At 37.7% G+C, this 19,630-nt stretch overlaps 1 protein-coding gene across 1 annotated transcript in view; it reads right to left on the reverse strand.

Moving 5' to 3' along the window:
* LOC124163348 (U3 small nucleolar RNA-associated protein 4 homolog) overlaps positions 1-19,630 on the reverse strand; it is a 194,469-nt gene that overhangs the window by 167,400 nt on the left and 7,439 nt on the right. Inside the window, exons 5-13 of the mRNA XM_046540191.1 lie at positions 19,428-19,626; positions 17,661-17,779; positions 16,313-16,507; positions 15,427-15,497; positions 14,981-15,280; positions 14,080-14,383; positions 11,632-11,738; positions 11,366-11,461; positions 10,494-10,679 (exon numbers count right to left, since the gene is read on the reverse strand). Coding sequence (XP_046396147.1) covers positions 10,494-10,679; positions 11,366-11,461; positions 11,632-11,738; positions 14,080-14,383; positions 14,981-15,280; positions 15,427-15,497; positions 16,313-16,507; positions 17,661-17,779; positions 19,428-19,626 — 1,577 coding nt within the window. The remainder of the gene's footprint in view (positions 1-10,493; positions 10,680-11,365; positions 11,462-11,631; positions 11,739-14,079; positions 14,384-14,980; positions 15,281-15,426; positions 15,498-16,312; positions 16,508-17,660; positions 17,780-19,427; positions 19,627-19,630) is intronic.

Consider the following 19,630-nt stretch of genomic DNA (forward strand, 5'->3'; position numbering starts at 1 on the left):
GGAATGCGAGACTGTTGAAAAATTGAACCATCATCAGAATACTAAGGAACAAAGGTATGAATAAATAAATCTCAATCAGATATATTATTAAATTATTTTACTCAAATTAAGCGCCGTTATTCCTTATCATTGGCGTGCATAAATCAAAATCCTTCGCAGTTGAGCTGGAAGGAGTTAGCTTCGTTCTAATACAGCCATAAATTTACTCCTAAGGTTAATACGAAACCATTTTAATACCATTATACAAGACCTGCATCAACATCTTCGCGTACCGACAGCCCGATATGGACCACAGGGGAAAATAATCTTTGCCTAAGCATCAAATTGTCTCCGACAGTAACTTCGGCAATAAGCCGTAAGTACATAAATTACGCACAGTCTCTCGTAACCGTCACCTAGACCTTACTGATGCAAGACCAAATAAAAAGAAAGCATCCTTCACACCCATGTTTGTTTGCGAGCAAGAAGACGACACATTTACGACCTATTTCACCTATATCCCCAAGCTTCTCATTCCTCCATCCACCCTATCAACACTTGGTGCTAGGGATAAGGGGGATGAAATGGAGCAACCAGGCTAGCCTACCATCCCATCCATACCGATCCTTTTGACACCGCACACAGCCCCTTACACTAAGGGAAGAAATAACAGGTAGTGGAACACAAGGTGACTTAAGTACAGCTATCTGATTAGGTCATTTGGGAATTTTAATCTACGACCAATTACAAGAGTTAGTTCATAACCTTCGGATCAGACGGAGTGGGATGAGTACCTTTGAGGAGATTTACACTATAGAGAAAGTCATTTGTTTTCCTTCATGAAAACCTGTGTTCGGAAAAAAAACTCTAAGACGACTTTATGTTTCTAATTTCGGCTGTTTAACAAAAAATTCATTTCTGTGCCGTACTGAGAACAATTAACGCACAATATACGATAATAATCCATGTTCAGTGGGATGCTTATGTTAACCAGAAAGTAAATAATGCGAAGAATTACTGATCCAATTAAAATGAAATTTACTAATAAATATAAAATAAACAAAAGCCCTGATTTAAAAAAACCGTCATATTTGTTACGGAAGGGATCTCCCTGGTATCTCATTTCACTTCATTAAACCGGCTTCTTAAGGCCTCCTCCGATCGGCTCAATTTTTAACGGGCAAATGACGTTAACTACGCGGTCGTAGCGTAAGTATAGGTATATAAACCATTACGTCCCAAATTTGATTTATATCGCAACATTGGGCGCAAATTAATGTTTTCAAAAATGTTCGTGTTTGGCGATTTGCACCGATATATCCCTTTTTTATATCATTAATTGCAATTACAGCATTTCCACTCGTGAGGCATAGCTAAAAAGTTATCCATTTATAAATTAAAGCAACAAAAGGTAGATTAAAAAGTAAATTTTTTTGTTTTCCAAACGGTATTTCTAAGAAAACTCTACCGGTTTCAACCTTTTCAGGTAATTATCAAGAGCTGAATAACGCCCCTTGTTTCACCTCTTGATAATGACCTGAAATAATAATTGTTATAATAACAATAATTGTTCAGCTCTTGATAACGATCTGAAAAGGTTCGGCCGGGCACGTCTTTTAATAAATATAGAGTGGAATACTACAAAGTTTACTTTCAAATCTTTTACGTCGCGATTCCACAAAGTAACATCGCAAGCCATTGATTTCATAAATCAACACAAATATGAACTTCGGTTAATAACTTTAATTTTACCTCATTTACGCGCAATTCGGATCGCTCTAACGCCAGCGAAGCGAGCGGCGACTTTAGCGAATCATTGACATGCGCGCTGGGTGACAGCACGGTAAATGGCTGACTGGAGGAACCTCCATTGTAATATTCGCGGTCGAAATCCTGCATGTGCGCACATGGGAAGCCGGGCAGCCATAGACAGCCACGTATCGCTGCCCCCTATGCCGACGCGGATTTGCATGGCGTAGAGGGATCCGTGTAGAGCCAGGCGGAAGACAGATAATGGGAGAGCGGAGTAGTCGGAGGAAGGCTGAATGGAGCCTCTCTTTAGGGATATACATAGAGGAGGGAAGGGGAGGGGGACGGCTGGACCAGACGCGACAGGCGAGGCGTGTAATCTTACAGCCTCCACGACGCTTCCGAGTAGAGCGTGTGCAGTTTAATGGCTCTCCGTCGTCTCACACACCCAGCTGACCGGCTAGGCCCGGACCCCACGTTCCAGTCCCGTACCCTCTCCCAATACGGCCGGAACGGCTGCGAAGGGGCATAGGCCGTCCACACACTCGGGCGGGCAGTGATCGCATGGAGAGGGGCCTTTTCGGCGCCGACAGACACTCTCAGAGACCTCCGACCTCCCGCCCCTGTTTCCTTGCCGAGCACTACGCGGTGGGTGGACGCATTAGGACTGAGCGCTAAGCACACATTTCACGGCTCTATCCAGAAAGTGCACGACACTTCCGAGATGGGTAATTGACAATGATGGCTGTTAATTGATCGTGATAGGAAATTGATACACACGAGGTGCAGTTTTTGTTTCAGCCGCCAGCGCTCAATACTTCTCGAGATATTTGTGACGGAAAGTAATGGGAAAACTCCTACTCCACTCCAAGGTTTTGTTTTGAATGTTCAATATTTTTTTCTAATTCAGCAATTCCCTTTAAATTTAATTGCCTCATAATATAATTGCCTGGAAAAAAAATATAAAATTGAACATAGGCAGGATTTTAATGAAGTCACCGCAACATTCCTTTTGAGCCTTCGGTCGTGCTAAATGCCCAGCGACTAGGTCCTCAAAAAGTTTTTTTAGGACACTCACAGGAAAAAGACCTTTAGGTCATCCTGACCGAAGCTAGAAAACAGGATTAACAACTCCCGGTACTATTTAGGCGAAAAGGTAACTTAGCACGTAATTAAAAACAAAATTATTTATATCTTCATCATCATGGGTAAAAAATCGAGATATAGGTTTGACGAAGATCTCCCACCAACATACTTTTTCATAGTTACGTAAAATATTATCTATTTTACATCCTTAATAACGCATCCTATATGGCTCATTCGGGACCTTACTTGCCCTTCCTCTCCGTCCACTAGTCCACCAATGCATATTTTCCGCATTCAGTATTTTGAATGACCTCCAAATTCCATTTTAACCTTTTTCGGTATTCCTCGCTGCCAATCGTTAGCTCCACCTCGACCTCAAGTTTCAGAAATCCCCATGCTAAAGAAGGATACCTTCGCCCTTGCCTCGATAAAATTATATATCCACCAAAGTAACACATATTCCTGCATCGCTATCAACGTGCCAACGTACAACACATGCTTTAACCTCCTTCCAGTTACGAAAGCAAGCTCATTCCTAAAAACAGCCGGATCATAAATTTTTGAGGAGGACATGTAACGTCGTTGGAAAAAGGTTACGTCACACTGCCACGGGAATTACATGGCGACGTCACGCGTGACGAAGACCTTGGAAGACGCTAAGATGAGCAAACGAGGACAGTGAAGAAGTTACAACCTCCCAAAATCCCTCGCCTCGTGATGGTTCCTCCATTCCTATGCGGGCTGAGGGAATTGTCTTTCATAAAAAAGAAATACCTGCGTGTGAATGTGCACTGTGACAGAAAAACATAAACGATGCACCTCTTCGAAGAGTAATCTTTTACATCCGTGCCCTTCTTACACAATGGGAAACGAATTTAGGACGTGGTAACTTCCCAAATACTTGAAAGTCGGATGGGAGCATAGTAACTCCTAAAATATGTATATATTATATTCATTCATAGTGGTGAAATAATAAGATAGGAACACTGCAGCCCTATATACATCACTTTCCCAAAATAGTTCTTCAAGTTCCTCGATAATCTTCTTCGTGGGGTTCCTCCATAGGGTGTCTCAGGAGGAAACTGCGATACTTTAGGACATGTTTAGGGAGACAATGTTAAACTCTTTGTCTGATATTGAAATTTTTGGGGTCGCAACTCCTTAGTTACCGAGCCATTGCAATGCAAACATTTTTTTTGACACGTTTTGCAGTACCATGAAAACGGTGTTTCTTGAGTACCTACCCTTTTTGACATTTTATTTAATACTCTGGATTTTCAATAATTAAGGTTGGACGAAAATGTGCGAATGTATTTTTTCATGAAACAATTAATTTCAAAATGTGTGAGATTACGCAATCGTATTTTTTATACTTTCTCAAAGCTCTTGTTTCATTAATCTCACAGATTACTTCCTAAAGTATTGCAGAATCCTCATGAAACACCCAGTACATTGGCCCGCAGTATGCATGTAGAGTATGACGGATCAGAAATATCATTTTTTGGGGGAAACTTGACCCACTGTTAAAACAACGTTGAGGCACTAATTCAATACAAGGCTCAATACACGTGATGCCTCTCGGTCGACCGTTGACCATCTCTCCATGACTATAGGAGAGGGGATTGAAAATCTGAAAATGCAAAATTTTACCGTCTTTTCTAACCAATTATTCCAAGTGAAGGACCTTCGGAAAGAAGTTTGTCCATTTTTCCGTATCTGCCAACATTTAGCCTCAAATAAAATATTAAGAGCGCGTGGGTGGGGGACTTGTATTTCAATTTTTCCTCGCATAAGATTTCTTATACTACCGTTGTCATATATGGTATGATCTAACCGGGTTCTTCTCTCGTGTTAGCCTTATTTCCTATTTAATTAATGATGTATAAAATTTTAAATGATATAAACCTACTTATACCATTTAACATAAGATTCGATGACGGCGAGGTTAAGCCCTTGCCTGCCAAATAAGAGATCGCGGGTACTAGTCCCGCCTGGGCAGGTTGCCCTCATCCAGTGGGGTAACCAAGAATTTTTTTCGCGGGTGGTCCAAAACCAGGGAGGGATTTAAAAAAAAACAGGGTACATACTGAGTAGAGGGTTTTAAACTAATTAAAACACTTTTCATAATCACAAATCCTTCATTTTTCAAAGAAATCTCTTGAAAATTCCTGGTTTTTCCATATTTTATTTTCTTTTATGAGGTAAAGTTATGTATTTTTATACTTCGGGGGAACAGAGGTCTGGACCCTCTCGCTACGCCACCGCCCCATCCAGGGCGTGGTTGTTCTTAGACGTGTAATTGTTAACTTGGTGAAATCCCCCGAGGTAAAGACCAACTTAGTAAATCACCCGTTGTGAAAACAATCATTCTCCAAAAATTCTTCAGGCGCCATACATTCCTCAGATGGGCAGCCCAGCACAGCGGCCAATACCCACTCGATGCTTCCTCGATCATGTAGCCGCACGCACCATCATTATTGCCAAGGCACCTGCAACGACTGCGACAACGTCAGACACAACTTCCGCAAGCAACCTGTGGGGTTCACGGGATATCACGGAGGAAATTTAATTTCGATCAAAATAACGCGGACGAGTGCGGCGCGCGGCATGTTGGATAGCAGACTAGAGAGGCCGAAAAGTCGACCCAATCCATCATTCGTGACGGGGCAACCTGCAAAGTGATCTCACCGAAAACTCCACCGCCCCTATCTCCCAAACACCTTCTCTCCTACTCCCACTCACCCCTATCATCCCGTGTACCACGTTCCCCAACCCTTAAATTCTGTCTGAACGATTCGCGGGCAAGAACCGAATAGATTCAAATACAGTTCTTGGTTAAAAATCGTTCCAAAAGACGATTTAAGGGCACTCAATCAATCGGCAAAAAGTGTAACTGCATGCCATCATGATTTCCCATTTATTTACCTAACCTTGGCCATGGTGCACACAAATATTTCACTACATTCTAAAGGCCCTTTTCCACGGGGTACATCATTGGGCAGATTGGCAATGAAAACACGTCGAAATTGCGTCGAGCTCGGAATTAGAGCAGGGGCTTTTTTGCCGTCTAGCATCCACGCATTCTCGCATGTGTTCTATCAATTCACCACTTACACAACATAATTTTGAATGCACCTTATTACACACATCAGATTGCACAATGACGTCTGCTCCCTAAACACGCACCTGAATCCAAATAGTTTTAAAAATAAGGCATGAACGAGGAAGATCCCAGCATCGACTTAGGGAGTATTGAGAATTACGAGCTACGCAATGGATTATCGACTTCACTGATGAAAGCTACTCTCATAGAGGTAGTGGAAAGGCTGTGGAAAATATAACCCATCCACAGCCTAAAATGGTATTTAATTCAAATGAAACATAAGCCATTTGACATACGTTCAATTAGTATGGAATAGCACCATAACATAGATTTGATTAGGACTGGAAGAAAACACATTCAGTTTTTGTTTTCTGGACTCAATTACCAATATTCCCCGAAGGTCTCACCATGTAAAAATACAGAAACAATAGAAGAGTATTCGTATCCAGAAAAAAATTGATTCAAGACTTCATCGCAAGGGAAAATTCACGTGGTAATCGAGTTATGCGAGTTAAGTCCGGAAATCGTCCGACAAACCAAGATATTGGACATGCGTTCGAGGATTAGGGCGAATATTTCAATTGAACTCGAGGAAAAATGATTTTACCACACAATTCCGCCATTCTCCAAGAAATTCCATCATTTGTCAGGCAAAATATTATTCGCGGAATTTACAGAATATCGTACATGCATACTGACATTTACCATAGTTTCGTTCATTATGAACGACTAAAAGAACCAAATCATTTCCATGAATCAAATCATTGAAATGAACCGTATCCCCCACCTCTACGCTACACCCTGACCTTCCCATCCCCGTTCCAAACCGACGACCCGCAATCTCCGCGTGGCAGCTGCGCGGGAAATGAGAAAACAAATGAGGGCGACGTATTCTGCCCGGGAACGAGGGAACCCTTTATCATGCCGAGCGCATGCAAAAGGCGCGCAAAGTTACTTCCTACAGAAGATGCACGCAAACTCGACGTCATCAGAATTGCTCCTTCTCCACGCCTTCGCCACTATGGATGGAGGCTTTGAAAAGACGCCATCAAAACGCGGAAGATAACGAAGAAGATGATGACGATATGTTGCTAGGGTGACGTATAAAATATACATAACATTGGTATGAGCGTTTCGCGGTCTGGACGAGCAAAAGCAGTAAAAAGACGTCGCGGAGGTGGGACTTGCAAACGCACATGTGCCCACACACGCAAAAGACATAAAACCCTAAATTTTTAACAGATTCACATCACAATGAAAAGAGCAGAGAAACATAACATGGTTTCCAATCTTTTAAGGAGTTTCTAGAGGCAGAGGCGAACCCAGATCTATCTTATTTGGGGTTGTTATCTCCAGGTTAGAGGCTTGGCTGCTAACATGTGACTAAGAAAGACAGTTAAAACTCAATTTCGGTTATGCAGTGAGAGGAGACAAGGTCTCTCCCCCGCAGAGCCAGTACACCACTAATTACAAGAACTGGCATCTCAAACCGTAAAGAAAGAAAAATATATGCAATGAAAATACTCTAACAAAGTACCACATAGCATTTACTTCATTCCTCTTTTGTTCACGGGAATACCAAGTAAACATGCCTACATGTTGGGCAAAATATCTCTTTTAATTTATTGTCTCTGTCGGACCTGGAAATAAATGGGGGTTCCAATATGATGTCCTCCATGTTGCTCTGAGAGATATGTATCCTCAATTCCTCAAGCAACATATGCTGACCCTAAGCCTCCAGTAACTTGCATACTATCTTTACATTTTTTTCAAGGAATAATAAATAGTACTAAATTAAAGTTGTCGTAAAATATTCTCTGGACCAACATTAACGTTGATATTTGTTTATATTTTAGACTCATACGCATTTGAAACTTTGTCAAACCTAATAACAACAGAGAGATTTTTAACAGTTACCAGAAATTGATTCTCCCAGGTTAAGATTAAAACTATGCATTTTGTTCTCTTGTTCATAAATAGGCAGGAATATGCAACGAATGGCAATGCTACCTTATCAATAATGATTCAATATAAGTTTTTGTGTAAAAGTGCAAACTTGCTGTGGGACTTCTGAAATTCATAGTCAACCATTATTTTCATGAAGTGACTGATGCTCTTCTCAAAAAAGATCAACAGCTAGAGCATGAGAAAAAAAGGATGTTTTAAATTCATTCCCCAATTAATCATAATAATATATAATAACATTTATTCATTATTTTACAAGTACTCTTAAGATTATTTTAGGCATAACATAGTGAAAGGAAAGTAGATTGGATCCTATTTACAGAGTTTCACATGCCAAGAGGCAATGGTGAGAAGTGTTTGGATGGATGCATACACTACAGGATGTCTCCCTTGTTCTAAATTCATAGTTCACCACAGGTTGCAAAGTTGTCCACCCCTTCAAAACTAACCACTGTTGAACACATCCTCTCCACCGAAAAAAAATATGCTCTTTTTTTCCTCCCTTATGTAAACCCTATATGCATTTTAGTCAAATATTCCAGCAATATCATTTGTGATCCAAGCAAGCAGAAGTAGTTTGTAAAAGCTTGGATCATTTTCTTCAGAGAGTACTTTTACTGTCATTACAAAGCCCAGATTTGTTCCCGAATTGGATATAAAATGCTTTAATATTAAGGGAATATTTATTCAATAATCATTGTCTAATACTTAAATTGAGGAAGTACAGTAGTTCTTCAAGAACTGTTTTGGAAACTATGGAACAGGAAATAATTTATCTTCTAGAACATTTGTGATAGACAAATTTTACCCTGAACATACGATACCGTTTATTTTACTGAATTTGGCCCAGGAAACTATAAATTTCCCATACTTTGAAGATCAAAGCTATCAAAAAGATTTTTTATGGCCATTTTTATCTGTGGTAACATGAGATCCTATTGGGGATTGGGCGTTGTAGTTTGCCTACCCCTCTAACCATCACCTTAGTCTATATGACGGCTATCGAACAAATTAACTTTTGGCATGAATTGCACTGTTCTCAATATCACTTGAGATTTTAGTTTTTGTAATTAGCAGTGCATAGGCAGATGGGGTAGGGAGGGTACTGCCTCCTTTAGCTCGATTTCTCTTCCTCATAGGGAAATCTTTCCACTCTGTAGACACATTGAATTATGGTTCCGCTACTCATAGCCCACGTCGTCCCAATGGTGGCGTACGTTTTTCCCTATCCCCTCTCTTCCACCCCTATCCTCTCCCTGGAGGCATCATCAGGCTCTAATCGCAGCGGCACCTTCTGTTCCTATTCCTTCCACTGTCCTTCCCCTCCCGAAAAGTGCCAGTGAAAAGTGAAGACTTACAGACCCGGCCCTCAGGATAGTAATCCCGCAAGCCTGCCTGTGGTCCTTGTTTCACTTGTTGCCTTAAGCTCCCTACAAAACCAAAATTGAACTTTGACTAACTTGTCAATATCCATCCCACAAGAAAGCCTGTAAACTATGGAGAGCAACCCACCTCCTCCCCTCCACAATAAGAAAGAATTGGGTTTGCCACTGCCTGTAAAAGCTACTTTAAAGATTGGAAACCGTGATTTATTCTGTGACTAGCTACATATATTGCAGCTTTGTTAAAACCTAAATATTTATGTCTTTTGCAAGTCAATCCTCATGTGCATTCACAAGTTGCAAGAGGACATCAGTGAAAATCTTCTTTTGTAGATTCATTGTTTGACAAAGATGGTAAACTTATCACCAAAAATATTGACAAAGCTAACATGTTAAACTCCCACTTCAAAAGTATATAAACAACAGACAATACTGCATGTCATTAAGATATTCAATTTACTGAGAAACTGATGAAAGAAATCCTATTAAATGCGATGGGATAACTAAAAAGCTACTATCAGTAAAAAGTAATTAATCTCAGCATCTGGAGGGAATTTCCAAATGAGTCCTCAAGGAGTAAGCACCACAGATTGCACTGTCCTTACTTATAATATGCATTCAAGAAGTCATTGTCTGAAGGAAAGATACCAAAGAACTGTAACAGAGCTAACATTACACCGACATTTAAATAAGGAAACAGGCAAGGAAAATAAAGAACAATTTCACTAAAATCGATTATGAGCAAGATTCTCGAACATAGGGTTGTTAGCAATATCATGACTTTCCTCAACAACTGTGATTTCTTACATGGAAGAGTAATCAGCCCCCTTTTTTCAATTACATACATAAATAACCCCTGCTCCCTAATTAGGAGTACAATATGTTTATTTGCTGGCAATGCAGTCATCTATGGCAAAGTTAGTATTCAAGCTGACTTTGAAACTCCATCATCGAATTTATGCAACATTTGCATGTGGAGGCAATGGTGAGCACTAGAACTTAACCCTAGCAAATTTACGGAGGTAGATTTCTTGCATAGGTCATCTAACTATCCCCATGCATATGTTGTGATGGTGTCAACGTGAAGTCGACAGATGAAGTGAAGTATCTCGGAGTTATGATAACCTATCATGGGGATCACATATAAGGAATATTTATGGCAGAGCCCTAAAGAAGCTCTCCTCATGCACTGAGGTTAGAGGGTAAAACTAAAACAAAACTGCACATACCTGAGATTTGTCCACAATGGTGATGGTGGCATCATCGTGAAGAACCAATATGTCAGGTTTACTCCTATCAAATGAAATTCCCAGAACTGGAAAAACACGAGACAGCCATTGCTTGGGGAAACCATGACGAGTTAAATTGCGGCAGAATTTGGTGAGCTTTTTTGAGGACAGATTCCATTCCACAATCTGAAATTTACAAGTAAGATAGTATGATCCCAGAGTCATCCTGATACCTGATGTTTTAGCTTAATTACCAACTCTGAAAAACAATTTCTTCCACATGTGAAGGATTGGTGGCACAAGAGCTCAAGAAAATATACTTTAGGAGTTTAGGAGTAAAACAATTTTGATGAAAATGGGAAGTCACATAAATTCAGAATGTAAATTAGTTTTTTTTTATTAAAGGGCAGAGAGACTCAAAGGGAAACATCCCTGTTGTGCTGAGCGAGGCATGGCCACAAGCAAAATCTCTTTGAAATGAGACCTGGTGCAGTGATATTTTTCAGTACTTATCACACTTTTTGAATGATAATTTATTGGTAGCACTATTAAAATTTAACAATTCATAGACACTGAATTTTGAAACTTGGTGCTAAAAATACTACCCAAGATCCACCACTGAGTTATTTCCAGAAATTTTAGTAAGAAAGCAAAGTAAATTCACACTTTAATTGAGAAATGATATCTTCCATCTACCATGAATTATGATTTTATTATGTATGCCCTAAGGCTTCTATCAAGATTTTAATCCAGTATGTCTTTATATGAATCAGTTTCTCAATGCTTTACTTAATTGGTCACCATATTCCCCACATTATGGTTAGAAAAAAATAAAATCTTGAGCAAAACCTGACCCCAAATGCAAAATTTACCTTGTGGTCAGCATACACTGCAACAACATCATTAGTTTCTGGATGCATAGCAATTGCTGTGGCTTTACAAACGTGAGTAGGCAGTCGGCTCTCAAGCTAGAAGACAAAAAAGAAGGATATCAATTATATTTGATCGTGCATGAAAAGCACCATTTGAGACTTCATGAAATTATGGCACAAACATGACAATAACCACTTTCTATCTTAATAACACAAGCAATGAACAGCTTAGGTTATATAATCTAACTTAAAATATAAGCCCTTACTTTCCAAAGCTCAGAATTCCAAACTGCAACATTGCCATCAATATCACTAGCACACATGTATTTCCCATTTTCTGAAATACTGAGCAAATGGACACCACTTGTTAAACCTGAAAGGGAAAGAAGAAACATTAAATGCCATTTCAGCTCAACAAGAGCCCCAAATATTCCGTGGTAAATCATGATGGAATGCCAAAGATGAAACAAGGGATTTGAGACACACTGGAAAATTGACTCTCTGGAAGATGATATTAGAATGTAGGATTCAGAACTAAAATATTATTGAAAGAAAAATGCAATGCAAAAAGGCAAAATCATTTATACTACTAAGTAAAAAAAATTTCTGATTCTAATGATTTCATCACCATGATGAAAACAGGAGATCACATTATGTATTCTACACTGAACAAGATGAAAGGTGATCCAAAGCCCTGATACGTAATTTCAAAACATACAATAAAATTAATACATGAGAATAACACTAGGCAATGCATATGTATTAGGGTGGGCCAAAAAAACACTCGTTTTTTATTTCAAATTTGTAATAGCACAGAAAAGTTGTGAATGTAATTTGTACGTTTATTGTTAAAAACTATATTATAACATATATATTTGAGTTTTTTTTTAAATATAGATTAAGTTAAAAAGTACCATGCTCATTGCTACTGTTATCACTCATCATGTCATAGGCAAACCTATCATTTTTCGGGTACTGATTTTCTGTAACACTGGGATCATTGAGCGACCGGAAGTTGTTCATTTATTCACACCATAATATAACACAATATTCTTATGTTCAAAAATAAAAATACTGCAACTATAATTTTTTTTTAAGTGTACGGAAGATAATTTTTAAAAACTTGTCATACTTAATGCAAAATTTTCAATACATATTTTGGCAAATGCTAGGCCCTATGCACGTCTGAAAGATATCAACTGATCTATACAATTTTAAAACACAATGTTTTAAGGCTCTAATTGAAGACGTTACAAGCTATCTCATTACGAAAACAACAAATTTTTTAAAAAATTAAAAATTACAAAAATGAAATTTTTTTCATATTTAGTCAAAATTTAGGGCCTATGTGCAACCGGAAGATATCAACTACTTTTAATATTTTTTTTTCTATTCGTTTGTCTATACAATTTACAAATTTTCCACGTTATTACAACTTTGAAAAAAATGAGTTTTTTCGACCCACCCTAATGGATATGGGTACCTTCTTACCGTATTTGTACAAATCTAAGACAAGGTTTATACCCTCCCAAATCCTTCAGGAAAACCTTAAAATTGGAAGTAAAATTCTCAGATTCAAATGCATGCTGCATATAATTTATTGCAGGTAGAGTAATTTACATAATTTTATTTCATGTTAAAAAAAACTTTTTGGTAGCAGGCAAAGATTCAGCTGGAACCAATTAGACCTCAGGTATACTTCCATTAAGTATTCACATTCACCTCTTTACCCATGGTTATAGCTTAGGAAAGCAACTGTTTTTTTATTGTCACCATGGTACTTCTTGCGGCTAGACAGTATTTTCATGAATCTAATTTTGAAAACTTAATTCCATACTTTCAATTGAACATGAGTAAGACATTGGCCTGCCTAACTTTTCTCTGTGACAGAAGATTTCAGAAAAGTGCAAGTCACCTTATTCTCGTTTTGTTCTTAACCCATCAATGCCAAAGGGTGCCATTTGGCACCCAGTGCAGTGCCGAGCCAATACTCCAGTAATTCATATAATATGTAAATTTTAGCGTACATTTCGATTCACATACTTAGGAGAAGGTTTCCTCTATTGTTCAGTCAGTTTGGATTGTGTTCATTGTGTTGAGCTCATGCGTATCATATTTTATAAAAATGAACAATGTGTGATTTAGAAATAAAAACTTTGGGTGCTGATGGGTTAAGGAGACAAACTTGCATAAACAATAAGCTATTTTAAAATGATTTTTAATTAGCATCAATTTATGTGTGTGTTAACACATACCCTAAGTTAAAGAAATGTTGAACATGTGAAAAAGCTGACATTATGGAATGAATTGAGAATCATTGAATTTAACAGCAGCTAATCCATTAATTGATCAAAGATGTGTATGACTTTTACTCATCATAAATAATCTCCTGCCAAATAAATATGACCACAAAGCCATAATTTATACCTTGACGATGATATTCCAATTGCCTTATTAGTCAATCAAGTATTTGCGTCAAAATATATTTATTGCCTCCTTTAGAACTAAATCATTAAAGGGGGCCATAATATAGGCCATACTATTTCTTATCTTCCAGAGATTTTAGTAAACCCAGAGAGAACTACATATACTCGGAGATATAGGACAACAATTTTTCAAAATTAAATTTATGCCTGGCAGAGCTCCTAAAAAGGGGGTCTTAAGTTCATGTTTGTCTTACATTGGTGCAAATATGGTATATTTTAGAAACATACCTCCATCAACTTGCACAGGAATGGTGTGAAGTAGTGTAGCTGTTGGATGTGAGATCACATCAAGGCTGCTAACAGAACCTATGTCTTGGTCCAAAAGGCCAATGATGTTAATATTTGGTGAAGGCCCAAGAGAAGAAATGAAACATAGGGTTTGGCCGCCAATTCTGGCAAACTCCATTGGCCCACAAGGTCTTCTAGCAAGCTCTGGTAAAAGACCAGTGACTTTACAGACAACTGGTGCACTTTTGGCGGATGAGTTATCACTATCTTCATTCATTGTCACATCAGGGCAAACTTCTGGGTCCTGAAAAGTATGTGCATCACGAAAGAAGAAACTGTAAGTAATTGCAGCAATAAATAACCAAATAAACAAGTTTGGGAAAAAATTACACCTCTTACAAGAATTTTCAACACATTTGGTTCCTTAGCAAACAAATTCAATAAAACAGATCACAGTTTCATTTCTGATAGCCAAATTGATGATGGCCCATTGTGCCTCAACCATGATACATTAGAGAGGAAGGAACCTAGTTCATATTAATGAAGCATGGCAATAAAAACTTCTAACTGGTGAAGTCAGAGATAATGCCATTTTCAACAAAACTATTACTATATTTTCAAAACTTTCATGACAATCTAATGTGTTTGTGCACATTCCATCTTCTCCCCCCCACCCCCCCTCCCCATCCTGAAAAGGTCTTCAACAAATGAAAGGAAAAAGCAGTCTATTTTAAAGTGAAGATAAGAGTAATCCCAAAAACATTACCAAGTAACTGAGCTATCACAGAGGATTCATTCAATACCAATTACGGAACATGTTAGCGCAAAATATTAATCTGCAATACTTAAAAAAATAAAATAAAAACAAAGAAGGTAGTTCTTTCAATCCAGAAATACTTACCAATACCAAATGAAATATTCGGATGCCATACATTGTCGAGAAAGCAATCCAGCGTGCATCATGGGAAAAGGCACACTGCTGAATTTGGTGACCATCCTTACTCCTGAGCTCCACTTCTTTCTTAGGTGCATCAGTAAGAGGTAGAATTTGGCCTGGTTTGGACATGGCGTCACTCACACAGCTCCTATCATCTGCATTTTGCGGCAGTTTGCTCGTGGCACCTAATCTCCAAACTTCCAAATGTTCGGAGTGACGGAAGAGCACACATCTTGCCTTCGGAGCTAATATAGTGCATTTTCCCTGAAATCATAACAACAGTGATATTGTAATGGCAGCTGTTTCAATAATTCTGCAACTTCATTAAACCTAATTTTTACTTCCAAAGAAGAAATATTTATTTTCATACTGCTATGGATTCTTATTCAGTAATGGAAAAATAATTTTACCTGAGGTATAGGTGGGTATTTGGCCACTGCTTTTGGAGGGTAGCTACTAATGCCAAGGTAACCATCTACTCCTGAAATATAAAATATGCATACTTTTACAAATGTAATATGAGTTTCAACGCCTTAATGTTAGCATAAAATGGAACAACAGGAAACAAAGAATATAGACAGAATATGTAAGTATAAATATGTCACAGTGTAGCGAATACTCAGACAAAAGAATGAACTGCATTAGAAGTACGAAAAGAATGAACTGCATTAAAAGTATGGATCGAAACATGTCGTACCGAGGAAATGAACAAGTGGAAGTCAATGAAATCTTCTTTTCATTTTCGAATATCAACTTCCACATAGTTGAGCCTGATACCATTGCATGAATTAAGCACACAAGTATAGCAAAAAAGGCCAAACTGTACCGGACTGTGATAATTAAATCCAGGATGGCATCATTGAACATATATTTCAACAATAGATATCTCGCTCCAGGATTTGCACCTAAATACGTCAACTTAAAGACAAACAGCTAATCAACAGCTGGGAGATATGCAGTCCATGCTGCATTAGAAGTCTTTAACTCACAGAGTTACAGCTGGCACAATTTTGCTGTATTCTCTCACATCTTTTCTGTGAGCAAGTACATAGTACATTTTATAACAAAATTCCATTGAAAATAAGCAATGGCCTCCATTGGAAAGTATCAGAAATTTTTTTTGTAAACAGTCAATTGATGCACAAAAAGTACAAGTACCATGAGATATTAACGAAATAAATATATGCTCTAAAACAGGCCTTCAGAAACAGCAATCAATCATGCTCTAATAGAGAGAATTTTCCTAAATATCTCTGCTAATATTCTCTACTCATTAATAAATCAAGCAGAATTTACCTCCTGAAAAAAGCTTGTTTCCAGTGCCCATCACAAGTGTCCTGACATCATGATCATGCAGCCTCCTTGGGAAGGATCGCACCCACGTAGAAACTAAATCACTCTTCTCCGATAAGTCACCCACAATTACATCTTTCTCTTTGAAGCCAGAGTGCATGCTAACTTTTTCAAAGCTAAAAATAAGGGGATCAACACCTGAAAAGCAAAATTTTGTATGATTAAAACCATAGACATATATTCATAAACGCTATGTATTTTAAGGATCGAACATAGAAATGGGATTAGAAATTGACTAAAAACAAATGATAGAAAATATATGGGGAAAAAAGGAAGTTTAAAAAAAATACAAAGAGAGTAAAGGCAATCATTAATGATATCCCACGGTAAAATCACTTCTGTAATAACTCACATTAGAAACTTAAACAAGAAAAATTATTTAGGTACATAGCAAGGATATCCAATTATGGAATACATAGTATGTAATGGTTCATAAGAACAACACTTTTCCACAATATGTACATTTAAATATATACTTCATACATACATATAATACCACTGAAATGCTACATATTAGAAATGGAAGTTATATATATTTTACAAATAGAAACTACGCCTTGTGACCTATGCAGCATAGATATTCTTTATTAGCATTAGGCATTATGATAGCACTCACAGCTCATGAGTAATTAGCCAAATAAACCAAATCTTTTTCAGGTTAGAATTTGTATTCGATGGGTTTTACTAATTAGAACATGAGTAACATGATAAAAAATGAAGGTTGTTGTCATTGCATAAAGATAAAAATGAAAAAAATTAAATATAATAGATGGGGAAGTTCGCATTCTGAAAAAAGGGCATCTGCCCGAGTAAACTTCAAGCATTCCTGATAGGCAATTAAAGAAACTATGTAATTACGTTTATGAAGTGAATTCTTGTGGAAATAACAAACCTTCTACATCCTTACATTAAAATACAATAACCCTCAAGTGTTTTCACGTGATTTTATTTTTTTTAATTGCCTAGAATATCGAAGTACATAGAGTGAAACTCATAGACTGATAATCCGCAACATGGACAGTCCACCCACAAGTGAAATATACTGTATCTAGAAACTGGTTGAGTAAAATTTACTGCTCATATAATCTGCTATTAAAACAGTAGGCTTATGAGTGAATGCCGTAACAACAATTAGAAAAAATATTAATTTCAGACTCTTGAGTATCATTCAATTGCAAAATTTCCATTCACAACAAAAAACTAAGAGACAATAATATGACACTAGAAGCATAATTACTTATAATAATAACCTCTAAAAGCGTAAAACTTATAAGTAAGTAAAATACATTACCTGAGCAATAAACAGAGTTATTATCTTCTGATAGGCACAAAGTTAAGATATCAGCCTTGTGACTTTGGTAAGACTTGATGCTACATCCTAATTTGGCATCCCAAAAACTAAGTTTTCCCCTGAAAAATATATGAATTACATAAATATCACTCCATTGTGTTAAATTAATTATAGGGTCATTTCACTTATGTTCAGGAAGGTGTGAAGAGCAACAGTGGAATCGGACACCCAGAGCGGGCCCGCATAGAGGACCACTCTTGAGGACCAGGAACCAAGTCAGAGACTTTTACGCCCGTGCCATCTCAAGAGGAGATGGACTGAGGGAGGAAAAGATTTGGAAGGGAAGGATAGGGAATACCCGCGCCGCTATGAAAACGACGATGTTTGAAGAGCAATAGCATAACAATTAGAGTATCGTATGCAGAATTTACTGGAGGGCAATGTTCCACTGTAGAAAAATGATTCAAGTAATAGATGCTATCACAATACATGTTACTTACTTTATGGCAGCTTGCTAAATTTAGACTAGAATCAGATGATTTTTCGGCAATAAATTGAGGTATTCTACAAAAGAGACGAATGCCCTTTCAAAAAATGAATTAGCTACTAGGTGTCTGTTTAGATAGTCTATCCACTATAAGTTGGTGCAAGGGCATTAGAGCCTATGGCCAACAGGATACTAGCTAACAAAGTCAAACATCTTGTAGCCTATTAAGAGGTTAAGTGCTGTCATGGCCAGTGCTACTCTTGAATTATGTGATCATATTCTTATCTGTTTCATTTCACGCTTCCAACGACCTAAAGAGTTACATGAAAATCGATCATTTTCCACTTGTTTGTCAGTCATCTTCATCATTGCAGTTTACATTATTTGTAAGTACTGAATATGTTTGTATTGCTTACTATACTCACACCTTTGCACAATAAATACACAGAATAATGTTGTCAAAGATGGAATGAGGTAAAATAGATTCAAAAAGGAACCGAGTGCTTAATTTATAGCAGGTTTGGAAATTTATACAACAGTTAGATGATTTTCCTGAAATAATTGGAGGCATTTTTCAGAAGAGACAAAAAATGATGTGATTTGATTATCATTCTGCCACAACAAGATAGTTACAGAAGAATTTAAAATGGGCATTAATTCAAGATAAAATACTTATGTATCTATCTGGAAATATTGGGATCAAAAATTTTTAGCACATATGAGAATTAACATGGCAAAGGCGATAAATTTGTTTGGGCTGTCTCAGTGGCGCAGCTAGGAATTATGGCTTGGGGGGTTTTAGGCAAAAATAATACTGGGAGATAGGGGGATATGGAATACCCACCAGGGTAAGTGGGAGGTGTGGGGGCCCTCCCCAGAAAATTTTTATGATATATGGTCAAAATGGTTAGTTGTACGGCCTTCTGAGGGATATTTAATTAATGTGAATACTATTCTGTAAGTAATATAAATCCAATTAAGTAAAATGGATTAAACTTAAAAAATTCTCTGAGCTCTGGGGGGTGTTTTATCCCCCAAACCTCCCTCACTGCACCGGTGGGCTGTCTATACTTAAAAGTCAAGAGCTTCTCAACATTGCATAACTACTACAGGCAGGTTATTACAATAAAAGTGACCATCACTGGACACAAACTGTTTACAGGCACCTATACTTTGACCCTGCAATAACCGAAAATACAATTCTGCTGATGACATGAGAATGCAGAAAAGTTTTCACAAAATCCAGGAAGCAGAAAAAAAGAAAACCTTAAGAAACATACCTTGAATCACCAGATATTATGGTGAAATCGTTGGTAAATGCTACACACCAAACTATTGTTTCCTCAGAGGCAGTTTGCTTTCCAGTGGTCATTCTATGAATAGCATGGCCAGTTTCAACATTCCACACTCGCACAGCACCAACAGATCCACTAGCTAAAAATTTTCCAGATGGATCAAATGCTATACATAATATACGACCTGA

This window comes from Ischnura elegans, chromosome 8, assembly GCF_921293095.1.
Source record: "Ischnura elegans chromosome 8, ioIscEleg1.1, whole genome shotgun sequence".
NCBI classification, from domain to species: Eukaryota; Metazoa; Arthropoda; class Insecta; order Odonata; family Coenagrionidae; genus Ischnura; species Ischnura elegans.